Genomic DNA, 13891 nt, shown 5'->3' on the forward strand with positions numbered 1-13891 from the left:
GATGCACGGGCAGCGCCTGAACTGTCGTTCCAGCAGACTCCGTCTCAGCAGACTCCGTCTCAGCAGACTCCGTCTCAGCAGACTCCGTCTCAGCAGACTCTGTCTCAGCGGACTCTGTCTCAGCCGCCGAGTTCGACTCTTGGACAGAAACCTCACCGGGAGTCTCCTCCGCATCCTCCATAACTTCCACGACAATCTCCTGTGCCTTAGCGACCTGTGCTTCAATTGCCTGCCTCTCCGCCCCAACGCCGCTCTCATTCCCACTAGACCTCTCAGGCTCAGTTACCTTCGGGGTGTCACTTGTTTCAGAAACCTTTTTCTCGGTTTGAGCGACTCTCTTAACGACCTTCGGTGCCTCAATCTCCACCTCTTTAATCGACTCAACAGAGGCAATCTCCTCTTCATCCCCAGTGACTTCCACCTCAAGGGCTCTCGGTGTCTCAACAGTCACCTCGGTTTCAGCCACCTCTGAAACCTCTTCGTCTGGAGCTACCTCCTCCGATTGAGCGACCTCCTCAGATTGAGCTACGTCCTCAGATTGAGCTACGTCTTCAGATTGAGCTACGTCCTCAGATTGAGCAACGTCTTCAGATTGAGCTTCCTCTGTCTGAGTGATGATCTCATCAGTATCAGCGTCGTCCTCCGTACTTTCTACGTCGACGACTGTCCCTGTTTCCTCTCCACTCTCAGCAACCTCTGAGACAACTTCGATCCGAGCAACCTCATCCTGACCGACCTCCGAGTCCTCCTCCTCAACGCCTTTGACCTTCGCGGCTTCTTGAACGTCCTCGACCTTCGAGGTCTCTTCGACCTTCGGCTTCGGTGTCTCCTCGACCTTAGATTTCGGGGCCTCCTCGACCTTAGCCCTCGGGGCCTCGTCCACCATAGCCTTCGGGACCTCGTCCACCTTCGGCTTCAGTGCCTCTACGACTTTCGGCTTCAGTGCCTCCACGACTCGGCTTCGGTGCCTCGTCGACCTTCGGCTTCGGTGCCTCGTCAACCTTCGGCTTCGGTGCCTCGTCAACCTTCGGCTTCGGTGCCTCGTCAACCTTCGGCTTCGGTGTCTCTACGACCTTCGGCTTCGGTGTCTCTACGACCTTCGGCTTAGGGGCCTCCACGACCTTCGGCTTCGATACCTCTTCGACCTTCGGCTTCGATGCCTCTTCGACCTTCGGCTTCGATGCCTCTTCGACCTTCGGCTTCGATGCCTCCTCGACCTTCGGCTTCGGTGCCTTCTCGACCTTCGGCCTGGGTGTCTCCTCGGCCTTTGGCTTAGGTGCCTCCTCGACCCTCTGCTCAGGTGCTTCCTCGACCTTTGGCTTCGGTGCCTTTTCGACCTTCGGCTTCGATACCTCTTCGACCTTCGGCTTTGATACCTCTTCGACCTTCGGCTTCGGTGCTTCCTCGACCTTCGGCTTCGGTGCTTCCTCGACCTTCGGCTTCGGTGCTTCTTCGACCTTGGGCTTAGGTGCTTCCTCGACCTTGGGCTTAGGTGCTTCCTCGACCTTGGGCTTAGGTGCTTCCTCGACCTTGGGCTTAGGTGCTTCCTCGACCTTGGGCTTTGGTGCCGCCTCCTCCGTCTTGGTGGGTTCGGGGGCATCTTTCAGTTTGGCCTGTTTGGTGTCCGGTTTCGGCTCAGGGGGGATTTCTTCAAAGGTGGGCCCGGTGACGATGGGGCACTTTTCGTTGGCGGCCTCGACCACTTCCTGGGCGAGTTGCATGCAGAGCATTCGTGCGATGGCGATATTTTGGGGCGTAGCGCCGGAGCTGATGACTTGAGCGAGTTTGGCAGCGGTTTCGAAGGTCTCAAGCCGCTCCAGCTGCTCCGCCAGCGCTTCCGGGAACTGCATGGACGGGGTCTTGTCCGCCAGACGCGATGTCACGACCTGGATTATCGGTCCTTCGAGCATCGACTGGATAACTTGCAAAATTCGCACACCTTCACCTTCTTGCGGGGCGCCCCTCTGCCCGCTGGCCGCAGATGCAGCTCCCCTCAGACCACTGGTCGTCGGGGTGCTGGCCGCGGGGCTGCTAGTCGTCGGGGTGCTGGCCGCTCGGGTGTTGGCCGTTGGGGCCCTGGCCACGGGGGTGGTCGCGGTCGCGGCTGCGCTGGTCGTGGCGGTTGCTGGGCTGTTCACTCTGGTCGTGGTCGAGGCGGGAGTCGCGGTCGAGGCGGGAGTCGTGGTCGAGGCCTGAGTCGAAGCCGGGGGACGCGTCGTGGTCGTGGTGGGGGCCTGAGTTGAGGTAGGGGCCTGAGTTGAGGTAGGGGCCTGAGTTGAGGTGGGGGCCCGCACGGTCGAGCTTGGTGTCGAGGCAGGGGCCGAGGCGGTAGAAGTCTTTGCCTTGCCTCCGGCGGCCGCTGATTGGTCTGCGGTCGATTCCGACTTGGCTTTCCGTCCTTCGGAGGAGCAGCAGCAGGAAAGGATTTTACTCAGCATGAAAATAACGTTGGCCGCCGGACGAATTTTTGGGCGGACTTTATGTCCAATCCGCAGACCCGGGGTCTGAGACGTTGTAGCAGGTTTTCTGCCCAGCCTGTCTCCAGTGCGTCCGTAAATATCTGCAGATCAGTCACGGTGTCCCTTTCCACCTTAAACCTCAATTCCAATAGCCCCTTCTCCGTCTTGACGCCGCTCGCCACAGAAAAGGGCGCAGTTGCCCCAAATGTCCAGACCGGGTCCGTCAGCTCAGCCAACTCCGCCTCGTATGCTTTCAGCGTCGCCGCGGCTGCCAACTCGCTTTCCGCCGTCTTGCCCACATCCTCCTCCCGTTGCACACTCACACGACGCGACACCGGGCCGTATCGCTCCGCAAAACACTGCGCCAACACCTCCGAAAACTCGCGGTGGCTCACGCGCTTACCGCTACACTCCAACAGGCTTGTCACTCGCTGACGAACACTGTCTGTGCCCGCCTTCTGCGCAAAACAAAAATGCGTACACACACGCAAGTGTTTTTGTGCGCACACACGCAAGTGTTTTGTGCGCACAAAACGCTGTGCGTCAGCGCACACACGATGTGAGTGAGCGCACACACGATGTGAGTGAGCGCACACACGATGTGAGTGGGGCGCCTGGTCATGTCTAATTAGGTGTGGTGGATGCTTACATCGACAAACTTGAGCGGGCTAGGTGTGAGGTAGACGGGAATCTTATCCAGGATCGAGTTCCTTATAAGACATCCGTGATGGAGAGCTTTATCCGGTGTCTCTTTGAAGGCCGCGCCGCTAATTTTGGCACCGTCCATTAAGAGGTCATTGCGACCCGAAATCTCTGGTCGCTTCCCTGTAAGTTTGTAAAGCGTATCGGCGAGGACCGAGTTGTTCGTAGCTTTAAGTCCAGCCGAGTCCCGGGGCATGGGGACAGCGAAAGTATAGACACTGTTGTCCAAGTCCTGGAAGACGCAACCACCACCACTTCGTCTACGACAGAGATCGATCCCATCCCTTTTTAACAGAGGCAAATTACACTCAGAGTGCGGGTTTTGGTTCCGACCAATCACCACACAATCCCGATTCCTCCAAAGGAATAATAAGGGCTCCTTTGAGGTTGCCAGCAGCGCCTTCTCCAAGGATAAGTTCTTGTGAATCTGATTTAGTGCTGACTCAATCACTAACACCATTAAATTTTTTGTAACGAAAAACCCCTCTCTCTTCGAGGCCACAGTTTGAGTCAGACTCTCTGTCATGTCAGGACCCTCTCGATCCGAGGTTTTGGATGGACGGATCGATCGATCTTTTCATTCAATTCGCTCTTTGGCACCCGAGAAACCTGTCTCGTCGCAGGTCTGGGGGATAGCAACCCCGCGGCAGACCCAGAGGGTCTGGGGGATAGCAACCACGCGGCAGACCCAGAGGGTCTGGGGGACAGCAACAACGCGGCAGACCCAGCCGACATACGATTTGGCAGCTGAGAACCACGTTGCGTCACTTCATGCGCTTGCTGAATCGCACCGAGGAACGAAAGTACCTGCTTTACGCAAGTGCCTGGAACACTTTGTGAACAGACGAAAGCTTCCTGGTACAGGGTAAACACCTTTCGCGCGTAACCGGTGACTGTTCTTGCAGGTAGAAACATATCAGCGGCTGTGTGCACGTCTTTACGTACGTACGCTATCACGATGTGCGAGCTGTGAAATGTAAAGTAAAATGTAGGGAAGAAAATGTAGTACAGGGAGGGTCTAATGTAATCCAATGTAGGTGGGACATCCCCAATGTTAGATATTGTCAGTATTTGAGATACAACGGCAATTTTACAACTGAGAGCACACCCGCGCAGATCAGTTTGCAAGTCTTGCCAAATAAGGCTAGATCTTGGCGGCCTTTTGGATGAGAGGACTGACCCACAGTCCCACTCCGACGCCGATGACAAGGGCGCCGGTTGAGAAGGTGGCCATCTTCCATTTGGCGTATATGTCTTTGCCGCTTATAGCAGAATGGACGAGGCCGAGGGTGCCAAGATAGCCTTCCGAGAAGGAGAGAATGAATAGTAGAATGCATTGGAACCAGTAGCTGTTAAAGACAGTATTGTTGTTCACGGCGGTCACGACAAACACGGGTATCAAAACTGTCTTGACGGCGTTGCTGATGCTGGTTGTCTTTAGCGACACGATAAAGATGGACCAATTCGGAACGCTGCGTCCTAGGACTTGGCCCAGTTGACTGAGACCCATAACAACGTTCACTTGGTTGTCGTCTCGCATGGGCCACTTGAAAGGGCCGATATTCGGGAAAACGAGGTATGAGCTTAAGAAGGAATAGAAGGTATTGACGAGAGGGACCCATTGAATCCAGTCCTGTATCCTCGGTTTCCCATTCTCTGCAACGTAGGCTTCCATCTCCAGCCTTTGGCGTTCGCCGCTGTCTTGCACGCTCTGCTGGCTGGACAAGAGCGCGATACCGATTATGGAGCAGGTAGCCCAGACGAAGCCCAGGGTCATCTGTATAATGACGCAGTTCATTGGACTCAGCTTGGCAGCCTGGACCATAATCATGCAGAGGCCGTACGAGACGATCCCTCCGACGCCCTGGCCGGCACTGACAAGGGCAGTGGTATGGCCAGTAGGATATATTGAGGCAATGGCGAAGTGGTGCACCTGCTGCGTCCCGGAGACCAGGCCGAAGACTCCGACGAGGACGACCCAGCAGTAATATCTCGGGGTCTCGGGCATCAGGAGCACAAGGGGAAGGCACACCGAGGCCACTAGGTACACAACCCCAGCCACCGTGTTGAGCCAAGGTCGCAGCGCACCGATCGTATTCGTGATAAGGAAAGCCGCGATATTGCACGCCTGGAAAACTGTAGCGAGCACATCGGACAACCTCGAGTGAGAAGGGAAGTATTCACCGTTCACGGTCACAGTAAGGTTCAGAATCGTATTCCAAAACCAGAGGTGGACCACGCCAGTAAGCACCATCACAGTCATCACAAACCACTTCGGGAACTTCTCCGCCGAAACGGCTAGCTCGGGTGTATCAATTACACTTTCAATTGCGGAATCTATGACGCTTCCAGTGCCCATGACCGACAGACACAATGCGAGACCGAATCCAAAAAAAATAATTAATGCCGCCGAAAGCTAAGGCTGCCCAGTCAAAACAGGAACTCAAGGCTAAACAAAAGGTTGTCGAAGACAAGACCTTCGGCCTTAAGAACAAAAACAAGTCCAAAGCCGTACAAAAGTACAATATCACATCCCAGCCTTCACATCATATTGGAAGTGTTCCTCTAGCGTCCACCAAGTGTTCCTCTACCCTACATTTCCCCTGCCCAGTGTCGTCATGTTCCGGGTGGTTTCGTCCTTGCGATTGCTTCGTTTCTCCGACCGCTCCCTTCTTGTCTTTTGTTTTCTGGGATGCCTTTTGCGCGCTTATGTGTGATCTGGCTGTGTGCAATTTTGGAAGAGGTTGTTCCGTAGATATATTAAATCGGTGCAAGCCCAAGTAACTGGTGGCCGTGTGAAGTCTGAACATGAGTTGAAGGCTGAGCAGAAGGAGAAAGCCGAGGAGAAGAAGCGGCAGAAGCAGGCAGCTCTGTTGGCCTCTCTCCAGAAGGCCACGGAGGCAATGAAGAACGCCGCGGATAAGAAGACTGACTACAAGACTGTGACGGAGAGCCAGAGGGTGGACATATACGTGGATCCGCGAGCGGCTAAGCAGCAGGAGACCATGGATGACTGGGACATGAGTAAATTGGAGCAGGTAATTAAGACGAAGCATGGGGGTCAGAAGACTCAGAGCGAAATCGTTTGCAAGCACTTTTTGGATGCTCTGGAGAAGAGGTTGTACGGATGGTTCTGGCAGTGCCCGAACGGAGACACGTGTCAGTATCGGCATGCCCTGCCGCCGGGTTACGTGCTGAAAAAGAAGGAGCTTCCGGATTTGAGCAACCTTCCGGAAGAAGAAAGCCTCGAAGAGATTATAGAACGAGAACGGCAGGCGCTCCCCCCTGGTGGTACTCCTGTAACCTACGAGACGTTCATGGCCTGGAAGGCGAAGAAACAAGCCGAGGTTGCCAAAGCCAAAGAGGCTGCGGCCAAGAAGAAGAAGGAAGATTCCAGTGGCAGATCTACCGGCATGTCCGGCCGTGCGCTCTTCCAGTACGACCCGTCCCTCTTCGCTACTCAGGAAGAAGAAGACGACGACGACGACTTCGCCACCATGCTGGCAGAACACAACCAAGCAGAACTTGAAGCAGAACATCTTGCCGCCCAGGAAGCAGCGGCCAATCTTGCAGCCGCTCAAGCTGCCGTCGATGGACGGCCACTTACTTCTTCTGACCAAGACTCACCAGCTGCCACTGCCACCACTGCCACTGCCACCAATGCCACAGAACAGGACACACTCCATGTACGCAATGCCAACCTATTCAAAGATCAAGGCGAAACACTCGACCCTGATGAACTCGACGACTGATTTTTTACAATGTTTTTGTTCGACCGCTGCTGCAAATGCTGCCCACCAAAACAAAATCAACCACAAGAAACCACGACTACCAAACTCATGCACCAAAGATACAGAACTGCATCGCCCTCATACGCTGTCAGGACACCTGCTACAGTTAAAGACCTTCTACAACCAAACCGCTTCCAAGATGCATTCCACCAAAACAGGCACTGGTGGAAACAAAGACCCGATGTCTTCATCTCTTCCTCCATACCAGTACCGGAACCCTCTACCACCTCCAGTCCAATGAATGTGGATACCCTCTCAGATCTACCAGACTTCAGCCAATCTCCCTAAACCGTCACCCAACAAATCGACGAACGCGGACACCCGACAACCGATCTCTTAATGTATTCCTTTTAATGTATTCCTTTCAGCTGTTCCCATCAGCTACTCTTACCACCCGTTATATCACTTCTTCGAATCACCTCATCTTATCACCTGTTCATATCACACTGTAAAGGTCATGGTCATTTAACCCGTGGCACGTCTCATTCCGCAAATACATCATCAGACCACCCAGCGGCTCAAATGGGCTGAACGAATACTTCTGCCGGTCAGAGCAAGATTCCTCTGGGTAGTCTCTGAAGGCCTGGTAACAAGGCCCCTCCTCACCCTGGAAGCATGGGAAGACAGGCTTCAAGAAGACGGGGAACTTGCCCTTGGTCACGTTCAAGTCCATCACATCAACCTCGGAGTTCGGATTGAAGAAGGCACCGTTCGTCCCCGCGCGTTTCAGCAAGTACTGGTCACAATCCTGCTGTCGAAAAAAGTAGGATATTGGTCCGGCTTTCTCAAGAATCGTGTCAATCTGCTGACGAGCAGGCTTATTGATGTTCCAAATACAGGCTTTCGCGCCCACCCATTCTAGCATAATTCCATCGAAGAGTTTGGCATGCGAATTCAAGATATCAATAATGAGTTCCCAATTCGGGTTGTCGTACGCCACCCCGTATACTGTGGGGTTGCGGCCACCCGGGAGACGGTGCGCTCGGACACGCTCAATGTACTCGTAATACCTCTCGCTCTTTTTAGTCTGCACTTCATTCATCATAGGGATGTAAACTCCTGTAGCCTCCATTGTCTCCACTCCTTGTTTGCACTTGGTCATGATTTCACCATCCGCGAAGGGATAGCAATAAATCACGGTTTCCTGCGGCTTTCTGACGTACGGGCTCAATGGAGGTGCCGGCTTCTGAAGCATGTCATCTAGATTGTACATCATTAAGGGCGCGTAAACGCGCGGTGGTGATGTCGTTGTGCTCGTTGATGATGTCTGCCCGTCGAAGTATGCACTTGGCAGCTCACCACCATAATATGGCACAGACGAGTTGTAGGCCCGTTCAAGCCGGTCCTCGCCGGATAAAGAAGCTGTCGAATGGGTTTGCTCGTCTGCCAAAGCGCTCGTGGATGTTTCACCTAATGCTGTTTCGGTCAAAGCTGTTTCAGTCCGTGCTGTTTCGGTTGACAATGGTTCAGTGGATGACGCTTCAGTTGACGATATTTCAGTTGTTGACGGAATCTGTCCAACAAAGCCTGTGGCCGGTTCAGTGATCAATAGCTCAGTTGCTGAGGGAGGCGGATGCGGTTTGGTTGAGGTTCTCTCGTGAGTTATATAGCCATGGGACAAAATGCCGACTGAACCCGCGGTGGCCTGATGAATGGAGACGCTCGCCTCCGTTATCACAGTCTCTGTTTCGATATCGGACGGTACTGGCGAAGTTTTCGCATCCTCCGAGTCTCTTAGTGAGTGGGAGAAATTCAAAGTGTTGACATCAGTGTCATGCACGTCCGTGATATGGACGGGACTGGGTCTCCACGACCGGTCAGGCTGTCCTAGATCCGGCAGACCCACCGGGGGAATCAGTGGCTGCGCTCCATGAGAATCTCCGTGCATAATGTTGCTAAAGGAGTGTGGTATCGTTGTCGGATAGAGTTCGAATGGTAAAAATGGCGGAGAGTTCTCTTGTCCATGTCCTATGGATCCTAGAAAGCTTAACTTGAACAATATTTTCTGCATCGCGCAATATAGCACACGCGTGTTACGCTTTATTATTAGCGCGCTTCCTGTTGATAAAATACATGATCAACTGGTACGTCATGACAGGGAAGGACACGATCATTGCGGACATAAGGGGGTGAGTAAGAGCCCAACGACACGCAATCTCCCAGTTGGTCTTGCGAAGTCTGGGGAAATAACGACTTGTATCTCCGGTATCTTGCCACTCGCCAATAGTCCCGTCTTCCTGGACGCAAGCTATCTTTTCTTGTTGCAGCTGTAAGAGAACTCCACTGCAGCCGGAGACTCCATCCAGCAGTCCGGACATCTGAGATGCGCGATGTTTCGGAGGCAGGTATACTCTCTGAATGGTCTCATTTTTGGCGGCCAACTCCTTCTGCAGAAGGCTAAACTGCGGCTCGAACTTATGCTGATTTTTCTTGACATAGCAATAGGTTCTATAATAGGACAACAGTAAAGTCATGGATGTGTCTTACGTTTTGTCAGCCGATCCGCAGAGATAGCGGTAGTTTTCCCGGTAGCCGGTGACGGCATTCCCCTACAAACAAAGCGTTATGTAGAAGGCGTCTCGCACGTTATGTGGTTGCGCATACTAGCGCACGCTAAGTAGTTGAGCACACTATGCAGTTGTGCACACTATGCGGTTGTGCGCACTATGCGGTTGCGCACACTATGCGGTTGAGCACACTATGCGGTTACGCACACTATGCGGTTACCCACACTATGCGGTTACCCACACTATGCGGTTACCCACACTATGCGGTTACCCACACTATGAGGGTCTTACAGCGATTATTCGTTTACTTAGGCCGGTCATGAGTTTGAGATATTTGCCTGCGGTGGTCTCGTCCATATTTTCTTTGGTGATGGCTCCGTAAGAAGCGCCGTCCAGCTTGTATGCCTTGGAGGCAATAATCTTGACATAGCCGGTATCATTGAGTCTAGTAACGAGGGCGGCTCCCTCCTTAATGCGTGCCACGTTCTGTTGAACATTTTCTCCCATGTAGTCCATGAAGCGCGAGCTAGGCGGTTGGATCCATTCTAGTGTGCTCTCGGTCTTGATAGCCGCGGCTTTGAGAACAGTGCCTGGTAGCTTATTGGAGATGACGGCGACCGGGATCTTATTTTCCTCGTTGCGTCCGTTAAGCAAATATTCAGCCAAGGCTTCGTCGGTTCCCTGCCAGCGAGTGAATGGTGATGGCATATTAGTGTTAACCCATTCCACGAAGGAAGCCGGACTGAATTTGGATAAGTCCGAATAGAACAAAGGGGCATCCACTGGACTTAACATAAAGAATGCCGGTTGCATCCGAATTCTGAACGGCATCCTGCTCTCATAAGAAGGATCTGATGCGTCAATACGTAAGAAGGAAATACGACCGTAATACTTAGCCGCCAAATCACTCCAAATGGGTAAAATGTGGCTAGTCAACGACGATGGGGGAGCCACAAACACGACCCACACACCTGATATGTGATTAACCATACCCAACTGCTTCCCTTCCACACTCGGCTTCACAATGTTATCCCACACTTCCGGAGAATACACATACTCAAATGGATGCATATCACTCGTGAACATAGAACCCGTCTTCTCCAATACCTTCGCCGTAGTATCATATAACTGACGCTTCTGCGGACTACTCAGAATCTTATGCGCCTCAGTTATCCTCTAATAGAGAAAATATCCGGATCTCCGCCACCCATGGAACCCCACCACCCATGGAACCCCACCACCCATGGAACCCCACCACCGTGTAATTCGCGTGCATCTCCATCCCGCCCCGGATTGTCTTACGTCGAAGAAAACATGGCATTCCTCGTCGCAGCTTTCTCTTCTATCTGGGTGCCATATCAAGCTCAGTTCACGGTAACGCTTCTTAATGGTTGACGCAGGAGCGTTTCTAGGCACATCCAAAACCTTGTAAGGATCGAACTGAGACGGAAAGAAATGATCAACTGCGCTGTTTGTACGCCGTTGTTATACCGACTCTAGCGAGCTAGGCTACCTCGCCGTCGTCATATCCAGTAGATCTGGTCACGGGAAAAGGTGGCCACTGCCAACTGTGCCACGGCAAACGACGGCCACTATAAAGCCAAGTGAGGATTTGAGGGCTTACGTCGAGATTGGTTGTGGTACTGACCAATTCGTCGTACCAGCTTTCGCCGCTCTTGAGCCAAAGGAGACCAGCAGCCACAAGCAAGACGATGACCAGATGCTTCAGCAGAGCTAGTTTGTTCACAGGCTTCTCCTTGTCTGGTGGCGTGTACGGACGTCGGCCGCTACTCTCTTCCGCCTTGCTCAGCTTTGTTAGAAGCTTCTGTTGCCGCTTTGTGAGCTGCTCCTCCATTTATATTTCTAATGAGCCTCAACGACGTTTTTCCCCACCTAGTTATTGCCACCCAAAATGGTCTTTTACTCTGGTCCTTAAGCCCGAAGACTGATTACGAAGACTTCGCCGATTACTTTGTCAGCTCCTCCGTAATGCACACGGGACGAATTACGTCACGGGACGAATTACGTAACGGGACGAATTACGTCACGGCACGAATTACGTCACGAGATGAATATCAGCGGGCTGGATGCGCTTGTGTATATGTATAAATGAATGCAGGATGGAGAATGCGCAAAAGGACACTATGCATATATGGGCGACCTGCTGGTCGTGGCCAAGGCCTTGTCGCCGGAGAGAGTGGCCTTGGCCGGACTGGATCGTGGGCTTATCGAAGGAATGCTTCAGCAATTGGCAGATATGTATTCTCTTTCGGATGCATCCGCTCCGTTTGAACTGCCTCCTAACTGGATCGTGAATGCTATCGCAGTGAGCCCATCCGCCATACCCCTGTCCATAACTTTCCCGGAACCATCACTTTCCCGGAACCATCGCTTTCTCGGAACCATCACTTTCTCGGAACGATCTTCTTCTCCCCAATCTCTGTGAGGAAAAGAAAATCGTACCTGCGTATAGAGTGCTTTTGTAGAAAGAGAAGGTCAAGCGTCAGGTGGAGAAGGACAGCAGAGGGCGACAGCCTAAGCAGGAGGGGGCTAAGAAGGACACGTTCTGGAAGGCGGTGTTCAAGTTTGTTCGGAATTCCGTGTTGCCCATTCCCAAGAGTTACTACGACAATGTGGAGGCCATGATAAGCGACGTGGAGTTCCGACTAGAGGGGAAGAACGTGGCCGTGGACGCTGTGAGGGCAATCTCTGACCAGTTACGACGGTTGTATACGGACCCATCTTGCCCCGTTTCTAAAGAAGATGTGCGGGCGGCCTTTGCTCAATATATTAGGTCATTCCTCAAGTGTGAGACGCGACGAGATTTGCTTGCTGAACTATCGCACAAAATGACTACCAAACAAGTCTTCATTGTGGCCGTAATGGGTACTAATGGTGTAGGAAAGTCGACAACCCTAGCCAAGCTAGCTTACCACATTAAAGGGAATTCGAACGCGCGAATTTTGGTGGCAGCCTGTGACACATTCCGCTCTGGAGCCGTAGAACAACTCCGTCAACACTGCCACGCTTTGCATCTAGACCTATTCGATCGTGGCTATGGAAATGAACCGGCCCAAGTCGCCTACGATGCTCTAGAGACTGCCAAAAACAACCATTACGACGTACTCCTCATCGACACTGCCGGCCGAATGCAAACTAACCAACCCTTGATGACCGCTCTTGCCAAACTGGTCACAACCACGGCTCCCGACCTCAACCTCTTTGTCGGAGAAGCGCTAGTCGGCAACGATTGCGTCGACCAAATTGCAGCCTTCGATCACACTCTACGACAGACACCCAAAAAAGTACTTCCACCATTTTCCTCTCCTCCATCTAGCCACTTGCCATTCAGCCACCTGTCATTCATCCACTTGTCATTCACCCACTTGTCATTTTTGTAGCATACCATAGACGGTATCATCCTGACCAAATTCGACACTGTCGACGAAAAGATCGGTGCTACACTTTCCGTTGCATTCCAATCCAAAAAGCCGATCCTCTATGTCGGAACGGGGCAGCAGTACTCTGACATCAGAACCCTGGACGTAAGCCTTACTGCCCGGCCGAATCAATACTGGTCTCTTTTAGGCATCCCACGTAGTAGACGTTCTCCTGTCTTGAAAACAGCTCAAGATAAGAGCAGCAGCTCAAGACAAAAAGCAACAGCTAAAGACAAGAGCAATCGCTTCTTTCTCTCCCGTACTGGAGGCTGTCTCCTCTCAGTACTGGAAGCTGTCTCCTCTCAGTACTGGAAGCTGTCTCCTCTCAGTACTGGAAGCTGTCTCCTCTCAGTACTGGGTGCTGTGTCATGGACGCAACCGCCGATCTACGCTGCCTCGGACGACTACTTGGTCGCTGGGGGGTAGTCAGGTTACTTAGTCGTCTCGTGGTCAGTTCGCCCCTGTGTTGGGTTTCGCTTCTGTGTTGAGTTCCCCCATATGTCCCGGTTTTTGGGATTGCCATTAGGAGCTGCTAGACATTGGGAGCCACTAAACATTGGGAGCCGCTTTGCAGGCCTTGGAGTGGTATTCTTTCCAGTCCTCCTGTTGGCACGCGCGTCCGCAGTATCGGGTCAAATGGCACTCCCCACAGATCTTCAGCTTCCGGCTTCCTTCAGCAATCCTGCCGCAGCAGCCGCACCTAAGGATTTGGTTGTAGTGCTTAACCCGCTTGGGGTTAACCTGCGACAAAACCTGGACGTCCGTCGGGGTACCAGCAATGATACATTCTACTAGTCCTGCTATTAAGCAATGGAGCACTTCAGCATCACTAAACCGGTCGTAAACATTATTAGTGATCTCCAGCACTTCTGAACCATGATCGTACAGAAAAGATGCGCCGGACTTGGTGCATCCAATGTTGAACAACAGAACCAATGTTAATCCCCCTAACATACTAATGCCACTTGTCTCCTGATCTTCTGAACCTGAAA

General features: G+C 52.7%; 7 protein-coding genes across 7 annotated transcripts; 2 read left to right on the top strand and 5 right to left on the bottom strand.

The window, feature by feature from the left end:
- Positions 1–1910, bottom strand: GNI_170930 (hypothetical protein; the record flags this gene model as incomplete). The annotated part of the gene is made up of 2 exons (XM_011135000.1): positions 1–937; positions 1137–1910. Coding segments are annotated over 2 exons (1711 nt in total), but the record flags the coding sequence as incomplete, so codon positions are not given.
- A 521-nt stretch (positions 1911–2431) lies between these two features.
- GNI_170940 (lipoate-protein ligase A) lies at positions 2432–3621 on the bottom strand (the record flags this gene model as incomplete). Its single annotated transcript, XM_011135001.1, has 2 exons — positions 2432–2917; positions 3109–3621. The coding sequence occupies 2 exons, from the start codon at positions 3619–3621 to the stop codon at positions 2432–2434; spliced, it is 999 nt and encodes a 332-aa protein (XP_011133303.1).
- A 684-nt stretch (positions 3622–4305) lies between these two features.
- Positions 4306–5520, bottom strand: GNI_170950 (putative transmembrane protein; the record flags this gene model as incomplete). The annotated part of the gene is made up of 1 exon (XM_011135002.1): positions 4306–5520. The coding sequence occupies one exon, from the start codon at positions 5518–5520 to the stop codon at positions 4306–4308; it is 1215 nt and encodes a 404-aa protein (XP_011133304.1).
- Positions 5521–5564: 44 nt separating this feature from the next.
- Positions 5565–6913, top strand: GNI_170960 (putative CCCH-type Zn-finger protein; the record flags this gene model as incomplete). Its single annotated transcript, XM_011135003.1, has 2 exons — positions 5565–5680; positions 5917–6913. 2 exons carry the CDS (start codon positions 5565–5567, stop codon positions 6911–6913), a joined length of 1113 nt encoding a protein of 370 aa, XP_011133305.1.
- Positions 6914–7388: 475 nt separating this feature from the next.
- GNI_170970 (putative DnaJ) lies at positions 7389–11314 on the bottom strand (the record flags this gene model as incomplete). The annotated part of the gene is made up of 6 exons (XM_011135004.1): positions 7389–8847; positions 8990–9400; positions 9440–9501; positions 9751–10635; positions 10762–10899; positions 11084–11314. 6 exons carry the CDS (start codon positions 11312–11314, stop codon positions 7389–7391), a joined length of 3186 nt encoding a protein of 1061 aa, XP_011133306.1.
- Positions 11315–11572: 258 nt separating this feature from the next.
- Positions 11573–13325, top strand: GNI_170980 (putative signal recognition particle protein SRP54; the record flags this gene model as incomplete). The annotated part of the gene is made up of 3 exons (XM_011135005.1): positions 11573–11785; positions 11946–12764; positions 12861–13325. 3 exons carry the CDS (start codon positions 11573–11575, stop codon positions 13323–13325), a joined length of 1497 nt encoding a protein of 498 aa, XP_011133307.1.
- Positions 13326–13448: 123 nt separating this feature from the next.
- On the bottom strand, positions 13449–13853 carry GNI_170990 (MYND finger protein; the record flags this gene model as incomplete). Its single annotated transcript, XM_011135006.1, has 1 exon — positions 13449–13853. The coding sequence occupies one exon, from the start codon at positions 13851–13853 to the stop codon at positions 13449–13451; it is 405 nt and encodes a 134-aa protein (XP_011133308.1).
- Between the last annotated feature and the right edge of the window lie 38 nt (positions 13854–13891).

The sequence above is a fragment of the Gregarina niphandrodes genome (genome assembly GCF_000223845.1).
Source record: "Gregarina niphandrodes unplaced genomic scaffold scaffold00058, whole genome shotgun sequence".
NCBI classification, from domain to species: domain Eukaryota; phylum Apicomplexa; class Conoidasida; order Eugregarinorida; family Gregarinidae; genus Gregarina; species Gregarina niphandrodes.